At 39.3% G+C, this 15,365-nt stretch overlaps 1 protein-coding gene across 1 annotated transcript in view; it reads right to left on the bottom strand.

The window, feature by feature from the left end:
* PPEF1 (protein phosphatase with EF-hand domain 1) overlaps positions 1-15,365 on the bottom strand; it is a 97,539-nt gene that overhangs the window by 6,475 nt on the left and 75,699 nt on the right. The window contains exons 11-12 of the mRNA XM_023737301.1: positions 5,154-5,296; positions 1,980-2,086 (exon numbers count right to left, since the gene is read on the bottom strand). Coding sequence (XP_023593069.1) covers positions 1,980-2,086; positions 5,154-5,296 — 250 coding nt within the window. The remainder of the gene's footprint in view (positions 1-1,979; positions 2,087-5,153; positions 5,297-15,365) is intronic.

The raw sequence follows: 15,365 nt of genomic DNA, 5'->3' as shown, positions 1-15,365 counted from the left end.
TTCCTAGGTACTTGGTTAATCTATTGTGAATGGTATCTTTTAAAATTCTCATTATCTGTAAGTTAATTGCTGCCTACACCAGCAATTATTTCCACTTAGCTCCAAATTTACCCTTCTTTGCCCTGCTTTGTGACACTGGAGCTAGACCCTGTGAACCTTTCTCCTTTGGCAGCTGGTATGATGTTAGGCTTTGTCAGCAGAGGGCACAGGAAGAATATTGCAAGGCATTAGCAGAAGCAGCAGTTTCTCATTCTGGTTCTGGTGTGCTTTGCTTCTTGCTTCTATAGCACAATGTGGTGGCCAGAGGTGAGCGGAAGATGCAGTAGCACCCACTCCACAATAAGTTTCACTGGTACCACAGTGGGTGGCTTCCTTGCCAGTAGTGTATGGGAAACACAGTGGCACACAGCCTCTAGAGTTTTTTTTTGTTTTTTGTTTTTTTTTTTTGGCACCCCAGTGGGTAGTTTCCTTGCCAGCAGTGTGTAGGAGACACAGTGGTGCACAGCCCCCAGAGAGTTTTGCTGCACACATAATAGTGGGTGGCTCCCTTCTCTCCAGTCCTGGCCCACTAGCTGTAGACAGGCTTCGACCTGAGGCACCTCAGTGAATTTCTCCCCAGTCTAGTGGGCCACAGACAAACCCTCTCCAATTGTTTCTGTTGAGAAGTCTGATATCAGTCTAGTTGTTGTCTCTTTGCAGTCATCTAGTTTCTCTCTGCCTGCTTTTAAGATTTTCTCTTTGCTGTTGGTATTCACCACAAATGTTTGTAGGTGTGGATTTAACTTTATTTATTCTGCTTGAGAATCACTGTTCTTCTTTATCTGCGGGTTTGAGGCTTTCATTGGTTCTGGAAAAGTCTCAGCCTTTATCATATCAAATATTTACTCTCTGACATTCTCTCTATTCTTTCCCTTCTAAGACTCTGATTATGTATGTTAAACTTTCTCATTCTACTATCCGTAACTCTTAATCTCTTTACTTCTTCCTTAATAAGTGTCTTATGTTCTGTTTAACCCATCCATTATATTTTCTCTTCATTTTAGCAAGTATATTTCTATATCTATCTGGTTCTTTTTCAAATAATTTTCAAATGCATTTTTTTTTTGTGATTCCATCTTTTATTTCTTTAAACATTTTTTTACTTAGTTATTTTATATTGTGTATTTGACAATTCCAATATCTGATGTCCTTGGGGAACTAAATTTGTTGTTTGTTGTTTCTGCTCACTCTCACTCACGGTAGCTTGTTTCCTCATTTGTTTGGTGATCTTTAGCTGTAAGCTCGTATTTGTTGATCTTAATCTCTGAATATACTAATGGCCAAAATGAGGGATGCTTCTCTTGAAGATGGATTTGCATTCGATTCTGCCCGAAGCCATCGTGCACTACAAACCAAGGTCTACTTTAGGCACTTTGAGAGTCCAGGATTAATGTGGAAATCTCAAATTCAGCTTCTCCGTCTTTCTACTATCCTATAGGTTAGTTTCAGGATTGATTGCCACACTGATAACAGCATTTCTTCCCAGGGCGATCCAGCCTTTTGTGCTTGCTTCTGCTTCATACTTCCAGATGCGGTTTCAAATAGCCCTTCATATGGAGAGGAGATGCAGCCTGCAGATTTACCTTACTTATTGTGAGGTTGGCAAATGCATTAAAATTCTGCTTCTTCCCAAATCTAGTTGTTTGTTAACAGGAGAGCCCTGGAGAGTGTCTAGTCTGACATACTACCAGAACAGAATCAAATTCAGGGTTGTTATTTTTGTTGAAAGAAACTTTCTGAAAAGGGGGAATGTGACTTTTTCCCAGTGTATAATAGATTATATTTTATTTTATCTCTATCATTATGTAAAAATAGTAAAATAGTAAAATAAAAATAGTAAAAATAGAGAACTGAAATCTTAAAGAAGCAAAGGGAATAAAAATTGATCAGTATGTTACCTGATATGTTAATAAATGATACGCATTACATGATTTTATTACCTGATTTATTGCGGTCATAAAGTTCAAAAGCATGAACAAGGTCAGTTTTTCGTGCTATTATTCTCTCTTTTAACATCCTGATGGCACTACCTTCAACAGTATTCACCCTATGTCAAGAAAACAATTATTAGGTGAAAGTTACATAAATCATCCTGTTCTGCTTCATTTTAATGTGCTATGTTACCACTTACCAGTTTCCACTTTAAATGAATTGCTTAAATTCATATATGTCATGTTACTGGATGGTGAATGCATGTGTATATATGTATGTATGTGTGTGTATTCTGTGAAATTTTAAAAAGATTACTAGTGAGATTTTCTTTTCTATTTCAATGATTCACATGGACAATTAATTTTTGAGAATATCCAAGATAATTTTGAAAAAGGAGGAAGTTGCTATACCAGATATTCAAATTTACTGTAAAATTGCTTAAAGAAAACAGCAGGTACTAACACAAGAGAAGACAAATAATAAGTAGAACATAACAGAAATTCCATAAATATTGCTGACTATATATTGTAATGACATATATGACAAAGCATTACAATTCAGTAGAAATGGTGCTAGCATAACAACACTCCATCAAACAACAGTAAGATATACATTCTTCTCAAGCATACAATTGTTGATAGTATTCTCTTATAACCCTTTTTATTTCTGTAAGGTTTGTAGTGATATCCTCTTTTTCATTCTTGGTTTTAGTAATTTGAATCTTCACTCTTCTTTTCTTGGTCAGCCAAAAATACATAAAGCAAAAGCCGACAAAATAGATAACCTAGATGAAATGGACAAATTCCTAGAAAGATGCAAACTACTAAAACTGACTCAAAAAGAAACAGACAATCTGAATAGACCTATAACAAGTTAAAAGATTGAATAAACAGAAGGAGGATAAGGAATGTGTGGCTAATTGCCTCCGTGAATAACTGTCTCCTTCGCCACAAGATCAGAAGAACTGGATAGTGCCGGGCTACTGTTACTGAACATTTTGATCAAAGATGCTGTAGAAGAATCCTGATCAAAAGTGGGAAAATGTAGAACAGAGTTTCAAATTGTCATGGACTCCAGACTTCCTGGAGCCATTGAGGTTGGATGAACCCCTGAAACTGTTGCCCTGAGAAAATCTTTAAACCTTAAACCAAAAATATCCCCTGAAGTCTCCTTAAAACAAACAATAGTTTAGGTTAACTAGTAAAAAATGTCTGCCTTGAGCATTAAGCTCTTTTAAGAATGATCCATATGGGATCAAACTGACAACAGCAACTCGTAAGATTAGATAGGAACCTTAGGGGGCAGTGAATTTATGTTAATGAGGGAGGAACAACTCAGAAAAGGAGGGTAAGAATGGTTGCACAACTCGAAGAATGTAATCAGTGCACTAAATGGTACACATAGAAACTGTTGAATTGGTGTATTTTTTGCTGTGTATATTCTTAACAACAAAATAAATAAATTTATATATATATATATACATTAATACACACACATAAATACATATATATATATAAAGATTGAGTAAGTAATCAAAAACCTTCCCACAAATAAAAATCAAGGCCCAAATGGCTTCACTGGTGAATTTCATCAGACATTTAAAGAAGAATTAATACCAATCCTTTACAAAGTCTTCCAGAAAAGAAAAGATATGGGAATGAAGCTAGTATTATCCTGATACCAAAACCAGACAAAGACATCAACAAGAAAAGAAAACTACAGACCAATATCTCTTACGAATATAGATGCAAGAATCCTCAAAAATACTAGCAAACTGCATCTAGCAACATATAAAAAGGATTATGAATATCATGACAAAGTCAGATTTACCCCAGGTATGCAAGGTAATAAATATATCATATTAATAGAAAAAGAGACAAAAACCATGTGATCATCTCAATAAATGCAGAAAAAGGATCTGACAAAATCCAACACATTTTCATGATAAAAACATTCAACAAACTAGGAATAGAAGGGAACTTTCCCAACCTGTGAATGTGACCCTGTTTGGAAATAGGGTCTTTGAAGATGTTATTAATTAGGTTAGCATGAGGTCACAATGGAGTGAGGTGGGTTCTAATCCTATATGACTGGTGTCCTTATAAAAGAGAAGAGACAGAGAGACAGAAGGAAGAACACCCCGTGAAACTGCAGCTGCAAGTCAAGGAAACCCTGAAGCTATTCTTCCTCAAAGTCTCAGAAAGAATCAGCATGGTCGTCACTCTGATCTCAGCCTCCCAGCCTCCAAAACAATGAGACAATAAATGTGTGTTCTTATAAGCCACCCAGCTTGTGGTTTTTTGTTACAGCTGCCCTAGGAAACTAAGACAGAGTTTGGTACTGGGAAGTGGGGTGCTGCCATAAAAATGTGGAAGTGGCTTTGGAATTGGGTGATGTGTAGAAGCTGGAAGAGTTTTGAGGTGCTTAATAGTAAAAGTCTAGATTGCCTTGAAGAGACTGTTGGACTGATTGCTGTATCGCCTGTACCTAGAATAGTGCCTGACACATAGTAGGTGCTCAAAAATATTTTCATTAAATGAGTTAATAATTGCTAGTCTATTTTTGTAGGAGCAAGGGTAGAGGGTGGCTAGGCCCACCCTAGGCTGTTTGTTTTACTTACCTCTGAGGCAGGATTATTGAGAAGTAGGGGGAGAGAAGATTATAAACGTTTTCTTTATACATGTTTGTTTTGTTTTACTTGTTAACAATTAATATATTAGTTTTATAATTTTTAAAAAAATCTAAAAAAGAATGTTAAAGGGAGAAAAAAAGGAAGGTAAGCTATTAATGGGATCACATGGAGGGAGACATGCAACTATTTTAGGCATATATACCTCTGGCAAGACCACACTGGGCTGTTTGTTGAGCAGAGAAGGTTGTAGGTTAGGGGCCTGAGTGGGTGTGAGGACCCTCATTTCTTTCCATTTAATTAGGGCCTGTCCCTGGGTGCTAAATTCTTTATCCAGCTGAAGAGTTTATGAATTGAAAATTGCCCCTTTTGGTTTCAAATACGGGCACATTCACCACTTGGTAGACTGGAACCGTTTCCATTTTGTTTATATCAATGAGTCACCAATAAGTAGTTATTGTCACTCTCATGGCTGCTCTTAGTCACTCTGGACTTGCTCTCCTCTCCTCAGTCACAATGCCAGTGCTGAGTATTCTCCTTAGAGTATACACACCTTTGGTAAAGAGGCCTTATGTGCGTTGCCTTAGTTACTTGATACTGAAAAATTTTAGGGAGTGTATTAAAACTCAGTCTGAGGTAAGCGCCTCGATTGCTCCCATCTTCGTAATAATTCGATGCGGAAAATATAGTAATAACCTGATTGAAGAAAAAAAGGGTCAGGTTCATATAAAATCAGTTCTCCAAAGGTCATTCAATAAATTCTTACAAAACAAAAAATCAAACTTCATAACCACTGAAAATTATCCAAGTCTGATGTGATTTCTGTGATTACATTGGAGGAAAACAAGGTTTTTTAAAATCACTGTCCCCACTCATCCAATACCCCGGTGCATGGCCTTCCAGTCCTGTATATAATTTTAGTTCTATGTCTTAGACTCTTTCTTAACGTTCGGTTTTGCAAATTCTAATTTTCCAAGGGGATAAATTATAATATTTGGACATTCAAATATTTGTCCACTATCACTGTCTTTTTCTTTTTCTTGGAGTTGAGTGATTTAGCAGGTTCAGGGCTCCAAAAACCAGCATCTTAAGGGCAGTGAAATAGTGGCTAGAGTAAATGGCCCTGACCCCCATCTTGGAAAGGAACCAGCCTTGGGACTCTGGTGGAGTGTGGGAGGATACCACTTGTCTGTGATGGGAAAGCTAGCTTAGGCCTCCAAACCAAAAAAGACCAAATTCGTTGCCATCAAGTTGATTCCGACTCATGCCCTAATGAGTATGTCACTTCAGACAAGCCACTGCTATTTTCTCTCAGTTTTATTTTATTTGTTGTTGTCGTTGTTAAGAATATACATAGCAGAACATACAGCAATTCAACAATTTCTCCATGTACAATTCAATGACATTGATTACATTCTTCAAGTTGTGCCACCCTCATTTTCTGAATTGTTTCTCCCCCATTAACATAAACCCGCCGCCCTCTAAGTTTCCTATCTAAACTTCCAAGTTGCTATTGTCAGTTTGATCCCATACAGCTAGTTCTTAAAAGAACACAATGCTCAAGGCAGACATTGTTTACTAATTAAGCTAAACTATTGCTTGGTTTAATGAAGATTTCAGGGGACATTTTTTGGTTTAGGTTTAAAGATTATCTCAGGTCAATAGTTCTGGGGGTTCAGCCAGCCTCAATGGATCCAGAAAGTCTGAATTCCATGAGATTTTTAAATTCTGTTCTGCATTTCCCCCTTTTGATCAGGAGTCATCTATAGAATCTTTGATCAAAACAGTTTTCTTATTACAAAGAAACCCTAAATAATACAACATTAATATGAGCCTAAAATGAATTAATAGAATTAAGAGAAGTGATCATGTTAAGATAGAAGGAAATGCCACACAATTTGATGTTCATTTTTATTTATCGTTGTTTGGTTTTAGAAAAAGGAGCATCCCAGGACAACTTAGAACAAGAAACTAGTTCCTCAGTCCTTAACTCTTCTAGCCTTATCAGACATCACTGAAGGAGCACAACACACTCCATTTTATTGGCTGCAGCTAACTGACCACAGTGAGCAGTTGCTGGGGATCACCTGCTCGGCAAGCTGAAGGGAAGTGTGTTTTGTGACTCTGCTCTGCACAGGGAAGGTGCAAAAAGTGGAAGAGAGCAAACCAGCTTCACTGTTGCCTTTTACATTCTCTGTGTGAGGATAAGTACTTGCTTAATCCCACTGTACTGGAGATTTGCCTTACCATTTATACAGAATGCGGCCTTTCTGTGTGTGTTCTTAGTTCCAGAATTTTTATCTCCGGGATTAGGGAAGATCAGGGAAATAAGCCAAATATTTCTTAGGGTGAGGGGCAGTGAGGCACCTTCAAACAACCTCTGTGAACTCTGCAATCTCCTGTGTCGGTTTGCCAAAGCGTGGCCTTCTGTTTTGGCACTAGGGAAAACATCTTCCCATGGGCTTCTAGGTCAGACACGCTAGGTCAAGAGAAGACTGTGCTTGGGGGAAGGATGTCTGTGAGAACATCACCAACAGGGTTAACTTACCTTCCCATCATGGCAGATTTCATAACCATCAGGCTTACACTCATGAGATCTAATGAGTAACTTCAAATGAAATTTATTAAGAATCTTGGAGGTAATGTCTGGTCCAAAATAGCAGCCTCCTCCTCGACTTTTGTTTGGGTAACAGCCTCTTTTGCTTCTGGGATCACTCCATAGAATATCGATAACCTTTGAACAACAAACTAGATTAGGCTGCTACTTACAAGTGGGAATCTATCTTTCTAGGTTCCAACTTATGTGCCAGAAATATTAATCCGAGTTATCCCAAAGACAAACTATTTCTCATTCTTCCTTCAAAATTGTTTCATACTTATTTCCTCCATGAATCCTTTCCATAGCCACTCCAATCCCTTTCCACTCATCCCCAATAACCAATTTAGCAACAATAATAACCAATTTAGCAATACTCAGTAATCATGAAGAATCAGCCCTTGCAATTTTTTTTGTCTTTAAAAAACCTTATCACATTTGTTTCACAATTGTTGAATCCACAAAGGTCTTTTCTCTAAAAGAGCTGCATTGTCATGTTCAGAAGAGAAAGCAGCTCCCCACAATGCACACACATAAGGTGTTTGTTATGGATTGAATTGTGTCCCCAAAGAGATATTATGAAGTCCTAATCCCTGTACCTGTGAATGTGATGTTGTTTGGAAAGAGGGTCTTTGAAGTGTTATCAGTTAACATGAGGTCACACTGGAGTTGAGTGGGTCCTAATTCAATCTGAGTGGTGTCCTTATAAAAGAGAAGAGGCACAGAGAGACAGACAGAGGGAAGACAGCCATGTGATGATGGAGGCACAGACTGGAGCTGCAAGCCAAAGAATGACAAGGATCGCAGGCCATCACCAAAAACCAGGACAGCGGCATGAAATAGATTCTCTCTCAAGCCTCAGAAGGAATCAACATGGTTGACACCCTGATTTTGGACTCCTAGCCTCCAGAACTGTGAGACAATACATTTCCATTCTGATAAGCCATCCAAGGAAACCCTGGTGGCGTAGTGGTTAAGAGCTAGGGCTGCTAACCAAAACGTCGGTAGTTAGAATCCACCAGGCACTCCATGGAAACTCTATGGGGCAGTTCTACTCTGTCCTATAGGGTCACTATGAGTCATAATCAACTCGACAGCAGTGGGTTTTTTAGTGGGATAAGCCATCCAATTTGTTGTATTTTGTTTCAGTAGCCCTAGGAGATTAATACAGTGTTCTTAATATGTTCAAAGAGAGAAGGTAGGTCTCCCAGCTGTGACTTTGGGCCAGGGTTTTTGTCCTGTTGAGCACACAGCCTGAGGAAGCCTTTGCTTTTTCCCATCACAAATATAGACAGACAACTGTTCATCCAAGAATACCTCCTGAGGCATCTATTTCACTTTCTGCCCCCTTGATAAGTACATTCTCAGTTTCAGCAATAGATTGTCACTTTTAGCTACTGATTGGTTTCTGCAATGTGTTCTCCTAAATCCCCAGGTATTTCATTAGTATAACATTTCCTTTTGGGACAGAAAGAGGCAAATGCAGGCTATACAATGCCCAGGACTAAAGACCCAAGTTTCTAAGAATATTTTTCATAGAAAATCAGAAGCTCCCTCTTCGCGGCTCTGATCTATGTATACTCACTGCCATCAAGTTGATTCCAACTCATAGCGAGCCCCATAGGGTTTCCGAGGCTGTAAATCTCTGCAGAAGCAGACTGCCACATCTTTCTCACTCGGAGCCGCTGGTGGTTTCGAACCGCTGACCATTTGGTTAGCAGTCGATCGCTTTAACCACCGTGCCCCCAGGGCTCCTTGATCTATGTATAATGCTTCTTTATTTAAACTTCTCCCACAAGAGATTAAGCAGTAGTGAGGAAAACTAGCTTTGTCACTAAAGCTGTGCAACTTTGAGATAACTCTCTAGGTCTCCTTTCTAAATTTTTTTAAATGGTCGGATGACCTGTAAAGTGTCTCAAAGTTCTAACAGACTATGATTCTAAGAGTCTATATTTTCCACGTTTCTTTTGAGGGCATGAAGAAGCATGCAAATTGTGCGATTATTCCAGTGGGTCCAAATCAAGTCTTAAGAAGAGGACCAGAAATGGTTGCCCCACTAAACGTGACCGTGCATCCATTCATGAGTTTGGTATTGAAGGAGAGCTAGAAATAAATGAGGGGAAAGACAATGAGGTAGAGATAAGAACAGAAATGGTAGGAGAACTACTCTAGAATGATAAGCATCTGGTCAGAACTGGATGAACCTTGCACCAGGCACATACTAGAGACTTGCAGAGTTCTTGACGATTGGTTGATGTGAGAATTAAAACCACTCAAACAAGATTCAGGCCACAATTCTCCCTTCTCCCTACTAAATTCCAACATGGGCACAGCCTTGCCCTACAAATAAATACAATGGAATCCTTTTGCTTTGCTGGTGTATATGATAAAATAATACTTGCACTTTAAGCTGAGTCATATCTGGCTCTTTATACCATGAGTTAATGTTTTGAGGACATGATTTGACCTTTAGTATAATGAAGGAAGAAATATGGAACACGAGGAGCTGTGTTTTCTTAGGAGGGGATGAAGTTCTAAATTCCTACATGAGTTGCTAATCATATATAACAAAAATTATCCCTGGGAAACCTCTGAAATTACCCTTAAGGTACAGTATACATGGCTTGTGCATACAACCCTATACAATAATATGGATGTGTGAGTATTTTACATATACAGTAATATACAGCACAGGGTAAAGAATATATATGAAAATGAAATTTTACAGTATTTTCCTCCTTTCTTGCCATATGCAGATAGTTGAATTTACATAAGTTAAATATACATATGAGGGGACTCTGGTGAACTAGAAAAAGCACTGACCAAGGAATTAGTTCTTCTATTAATTCCCTGTGTCGCCTTGGCCTTAGTTGGCTCATCATTGAAAGGAGGAAGATATATCTAACACTTATTTTTCTTTGATTCAAAGTCATATGGAGTATCAGTTTTATAAAAATGAACTTCTTCAGAATCCATTCTGTGAGTTCAGCATGTCTTTCTTCTGTCTAGAATTCATTCACTTGCCTAGGTTCACTCAGATCATGGCTGTAACATAGATTTAATTCTGGGGCCCTTTAATAAATTCCTCAGCAATCTCTTTCCTCTCAACACCACCCTCTCCTTTGAAGCACAGGGGCATCTTGTGTGGTAAATGCATGAAAGAATCATTATTTACAAGATTCTTTCCTGAAATTTTTAAGACAGAAAAATTGAAAAGTATTATTGAGCTATAGCTTTTATATGACCTCCCCCCACACCCAATGCCATCCAGTTGATTCCAACTCATAGCAACCCTATAGACAGAGTAGAACTGCACCATAGGGTTTCCAAGGCTGTAATCTTTATGGAAGCAGACTGCCACATCTTTCTCCTGAAGAGCTACTGGTGGGTTCAAACCACCGACCTTTCCCTTAGCAGCCGAGTGCTTAACCGCTGTGCTACCAGGGATTCTTTTATATGACCCAGTCAACAACAATTTATTTGTGTCTCAGCCTTTTAAACCTCTTCAATCCAAAATAAGTCCTGCAAAAAGTACCCTGTGCTTGTCTGCAGTTCTAAGTAACCCAGTTTCCAAAAGTATGCTTCGGGGGGAAGAGTTCTTAGCTCTGAAAGGTGTTTCTAAATGTTCTCTTTTAAGACACTAACACTACAGATTCTCTATTCTTTCGTGTTTTCCCTTACTTGTGTGTCCTCCTTCCAGTTTTCGAACATGTCATTTAAAAGCTGTACTCAGCTCAAACCTTCTAGCCAGGTACCTCGATTTCTTTAAATGCCTTCCTCCTACTCCTCATACAGCTTTTGCCTCATTGGATGACTAGAGTAGTTCATCTCCTTCTTAAGACCTCCTATCACTCTTGAGTTCTTTTTCCCTTCACAAAAAGAACATGAGCCTTAGACTCAGACCTGGGATCAAATCCTGCTCTATCATTCACTGACAGGCCAAGTGACCTCAAACAAGTCAGTTTACTCTTCGGAGCTTCAGTTTTCCCATGAAGTTTTTGTAAGGGTTACGTAGGATGGTAGGTGAAAGGAGGTTGGAATAGAGCCTGGTAAAAGAAGACACTGAACTAACTTTTGTTGATTCCCTTTGATTATGTGATAATACCTCTTTTCTTTGAACTTTTTGTCACTTTTAAACACAACCAAGAGATGAGTTAAAACAGAGTTCATCTTACTCAGAACACTTCTCTCCATTTTTAGACTTCACTAAGTACATCTGTAGTGGCTGAAAATATTGACTTTGGGGGGGTGGGAGTGAGAGAGAGGAAAAAGGCTTTGAAACATTTCTGCAAACTTTTCAAATTTATTTAATCACAATAGATACATTCAGACACCACACCTGCCCATCTAACTATATCTGCCTTTCTGCCTGTTACAACAGATGAACTAGCCATCCTCCCCCTCTAAAGCCAATCCTCTACTGGTACACTAGATTTCATAACCTCTTGTGACTCAAGGTCATTGCTCTAGCTTCTCCTCCGATCTCTCATGTCACCATTTTTTTCTCTCTTTCTACTGAATAATGTTCGCCAATATACAAACATGCTGTTATTTCTCCAATTTTAAAAAAATCCTCTTGACGCCACTTCCCCTGCCAGCTATTGCCCTATTTCTTTACCTTCTATACCACAGAACTCTTCAAAAAATTTGCCTGTACTTTGATGTCTCCCTTTCCTCTCCTCTTCAGAGAGAGCTCTTAAACCCATTCTAATTAGACTCTCACCTCCACCGCTCCATCAAACTGCTCTATTCAAGATCCCCAATAACCACAATGCTAATTGTCATAATCTCAATTGTCATTTTTCAGTCATCATCTTACTTGCCCTTTCAGCAGCATTTAGCACAACTGATCATTTCCTCCTCCTTCATACCCTCTCTGAATTTGGCTTCTAGGACACTGCGCTCTTCTGGTTTCCTCCTACCTCATTGGTTGTTCCTTCTCAAGCTCCACTGCTGGTTCCTTCTCTTTCCTGACTTCCTAATTTTAGAGAGCCCCAGGGATCAGTTCTTGGTTCTCTTCTCTCGCTATACTCACTTCCTTGATAATCTCACCATGTCTCATGCTGATGACTCACAAATTTGTACTTTAGCCTAAAAACTCTATCCAAAAATCAGCCTCATACATCCAACTACTAGTCAACCTCGCCACTTGGATGTCCAATAGACATCTCAAGCTTAACATACCCCAAAATGAATTCCTAATATTTCCCCCAAAAAATATCTCAAATGATAGCAACTTCATCCTTCCAATTGCACAGACCAAAAACATTGGAGTCATCCTTGAGTTCTCGCTTCCCCTCACACCCCCATTCAATCAAGGAAATCTGAAAATACAAAACAAAACAAGGGAAAAAAAATCAAAACACTGCTATACTTAAAGATCTAAATAAGTGGGAAGACATCTATGTTCGTGGAATCAAAGACATAATATTGTTAAAATAGCAATAGTCCCCAAATTGATCGACATAATCCCTATCAAAATCCCAGCTACTTTTTTGCAGAAATTGATAAGCTGATCCTAAAATTCACATGGAAATGCAAGGGACCCAAAATGGCCAAAACAATCTTGAAAAAGAAGAACAAAGTTGGAGAACTCACATGTCCTGATTTCAAAACTTTATACCAAGCTACAGTAATGAAGATCGTGTAGTACTGACATACGGATAGACATATGGATCATGGAATATAATTGAGAGTCTAGAAATACACTCTCACATTTACCATCAATTGATTTTTGATAAGTGTGAAAAAAAAAATTCAAAGTGGAAAAAACAGTCTTTTCAACAAATGCAGCTGAGACAGCTGGATTTCTACAAGCAAACAAATGAATTTGGAACCCTACCTCACACCGTACAGGAAAATTAACTCAAAATGGTTCCTAAACCTAAATGAAAGAGCTAAAACTATAAAACTCTTAGAAGAAAACATAGGAATAAATCTTCATGACTTCAGGTTAGGCTTTTGATGACTTCTTAGAAATGACAACAAAAGCACAAACAGCCGAAGGAAAAAAATAGATAAATTGGATTTCATCAAAATTATAAAAATTTTGTGCTGCAAATAATACCATAAAGAAAGGGAAAAGACAGTCCAAAGAATAGGAGAGAATGCAAATTGTATATCTGATAAGGGACCTGTATCCAAAATACATAAAGAACTCATACAATGCAATAATAAAAAGAGAAATAATTCAGTTAAAAAATGGGCAAAGCCACTTAAGTGAGTGGCATCTGGGGTCTTAAAAGCTAGTGAGCGGCCATCTAAGATGCAGCAATTGGTCCCAACCCACCTGGAGCAAAGGAGAATGAAGAACACCAAAGACACAAAAAAGTATTAGCCTAAGAGACAGAAAGGGCCACATAAACCAGAGACTTCATCAGCCTGAGACCAGAAGAACTAGATGGTGCCCAGCTAACACCAATGATCACCCTGACAGGGAATATAACAGAGAGTCCCTGACAGAGTAGGAGAAAAGTAGGGTGCAGAACTCAAATTCTACTAAAAAGATCAGACTTACCCTGGAAGACGTGGCCCTCGGGCTCTCTGTTAGCCCAAAACTAAAACCATTCCTGAGGCCAACTCTTCAGACAAAGATTAGACTGTACTATGGGACAAAAAAAATGATACTCCTGAAGAGTGTACTTCTTAGCTCAAGTAAATACATGAGACTAAATGGGCAGCTCCTGTCCAGAGGTGAGATGAGAAGGCAGAGAGGGTCAGGAGTTGGTTGAATGGACGTGAGAAATCCAGGGTGGAAAGGAAGAGTGTGCTGTCACAGTATAGGGAGAGCAAGTGGGGTCCCAAAACAATGTATGTATAAATTTTTGTATAAGAGACTAATTTGAGTTGTAAACTTTCACTTAAAGCACAACAATAAAAAATAAAATTAAAAAAAATGGGCAAAGGATGTAAATAGACATTTCTCTGAAAAAAAAAAATACAAATGTCCAATAAGCACATTAAAAGATGTTCAACATCATTAGTCATTAGGAAAATACATTATTTTGATTAAACCACAATGAGATTCTACCTCACACTGTCTAGGATGGCTATAATAAAAAGGACAGACAATAACAAGTGTTGACAAGATTGTGGAGAAACTGAAACCCTCACATAGCTGGTGGGGATATCAAATGGTGCCATCACTTGGGAAAACAGTTTGGAAGTTCTTCAAAATGTTAAACTTAGATTTACCTTATGACCCAGAAATTCCACGCCTGGGTACATACCCAAGAGAAATTAAAACGTATGTCCAAACAGAAATTTGTACATGAATGTTGACAGAAGCATTATTCAATAACAGTCAAAAAGTGGAAATAGGGGACCTCATACCATCAAGAAAGCAGTGCCAGGAGCAGAGCACATCCTTCGGGCCGGGGTCCCTGCATGGAGAAATTCCTAGTCTGGGGGAACACTGATGAGAAGGCCGAGAGAGAGAAAGCCTTCCCCTGGAGCTGACACCCTCAGTTTGGACTTTTAGCCTACTTTAACTGTGAGGAAATAAACTTCTCTTCATTAAAACCATCCACTTGTGGTATTGCTGCTATGGCAGCACTAGATAACTAAGACGGAATTTGGTACCGAGAGTGGGGTGCTGCTCTAACAGATACCTAAAATGTGGAAGCAGTTTTGAAACTGTGAATGGATGGAGGAGCAGCAGTGGCAGAGGACCAGCAACAGCAGAGAACCTGCAGTGGCAGAGAAGTGGCAGTGGCAGAGAACCAACAGCAGCAGAACCAGGAGACCAGCGCAAGACGGCGCTGGAGCCGACCCACAGAGCGAGAGAACTCAGTGCCTATGAGCAGCAGGCTTCCTGGCAGAGTGGGGTGCCTCTGGGCACTTATCGGAGGAGCTAGGCTTGCCCACCCACGGAGCAAGGGAGCTGAGTGCCTGTGCGCAGGAGGCTTCCTGGTGGAGTGGGGTGCCCGGAGGCACCCACCGGTGGAGCTACAGAGCTTTGGAACACTTGCCCCAGCAGGCCAGATGCCGGCGTGAGGCCCGAGGGCCAAGAGCCCACAAGAAACAGAAGCAGAAGCTGAAGAGACAAGGGACACAAGAAGCTGAGCTGCCTCGGTCTCAAAAGGTATGGCCATGACCTCAGGGGTTTCAAAGGGTGGAGCCATAGCCTCTGGTGTTTCTAAGGGTGGAGTTGTCACTCCAATGGACTAG

Source organism: Trichechus manatus, unplaced genomic scaffold (genome assembly GCF_000243295.1).
Source record: "Trichechus manatus latirostris isolate Lorelei unplaced genomic scaffold, TriManLat1.0 scaffold00100, whole genome shotgun sequence".
Lineage (NCBI taxonomy): Eukaryota > Metazoa > Chordata > Mammalia > Sirenia > Trichechidae > Trichechus > Trichechus manatus.
Note: the sequence above shows the minus strand (reverse complement) of the source record. Positions and strands in the feature narration are given on the sequence as shown.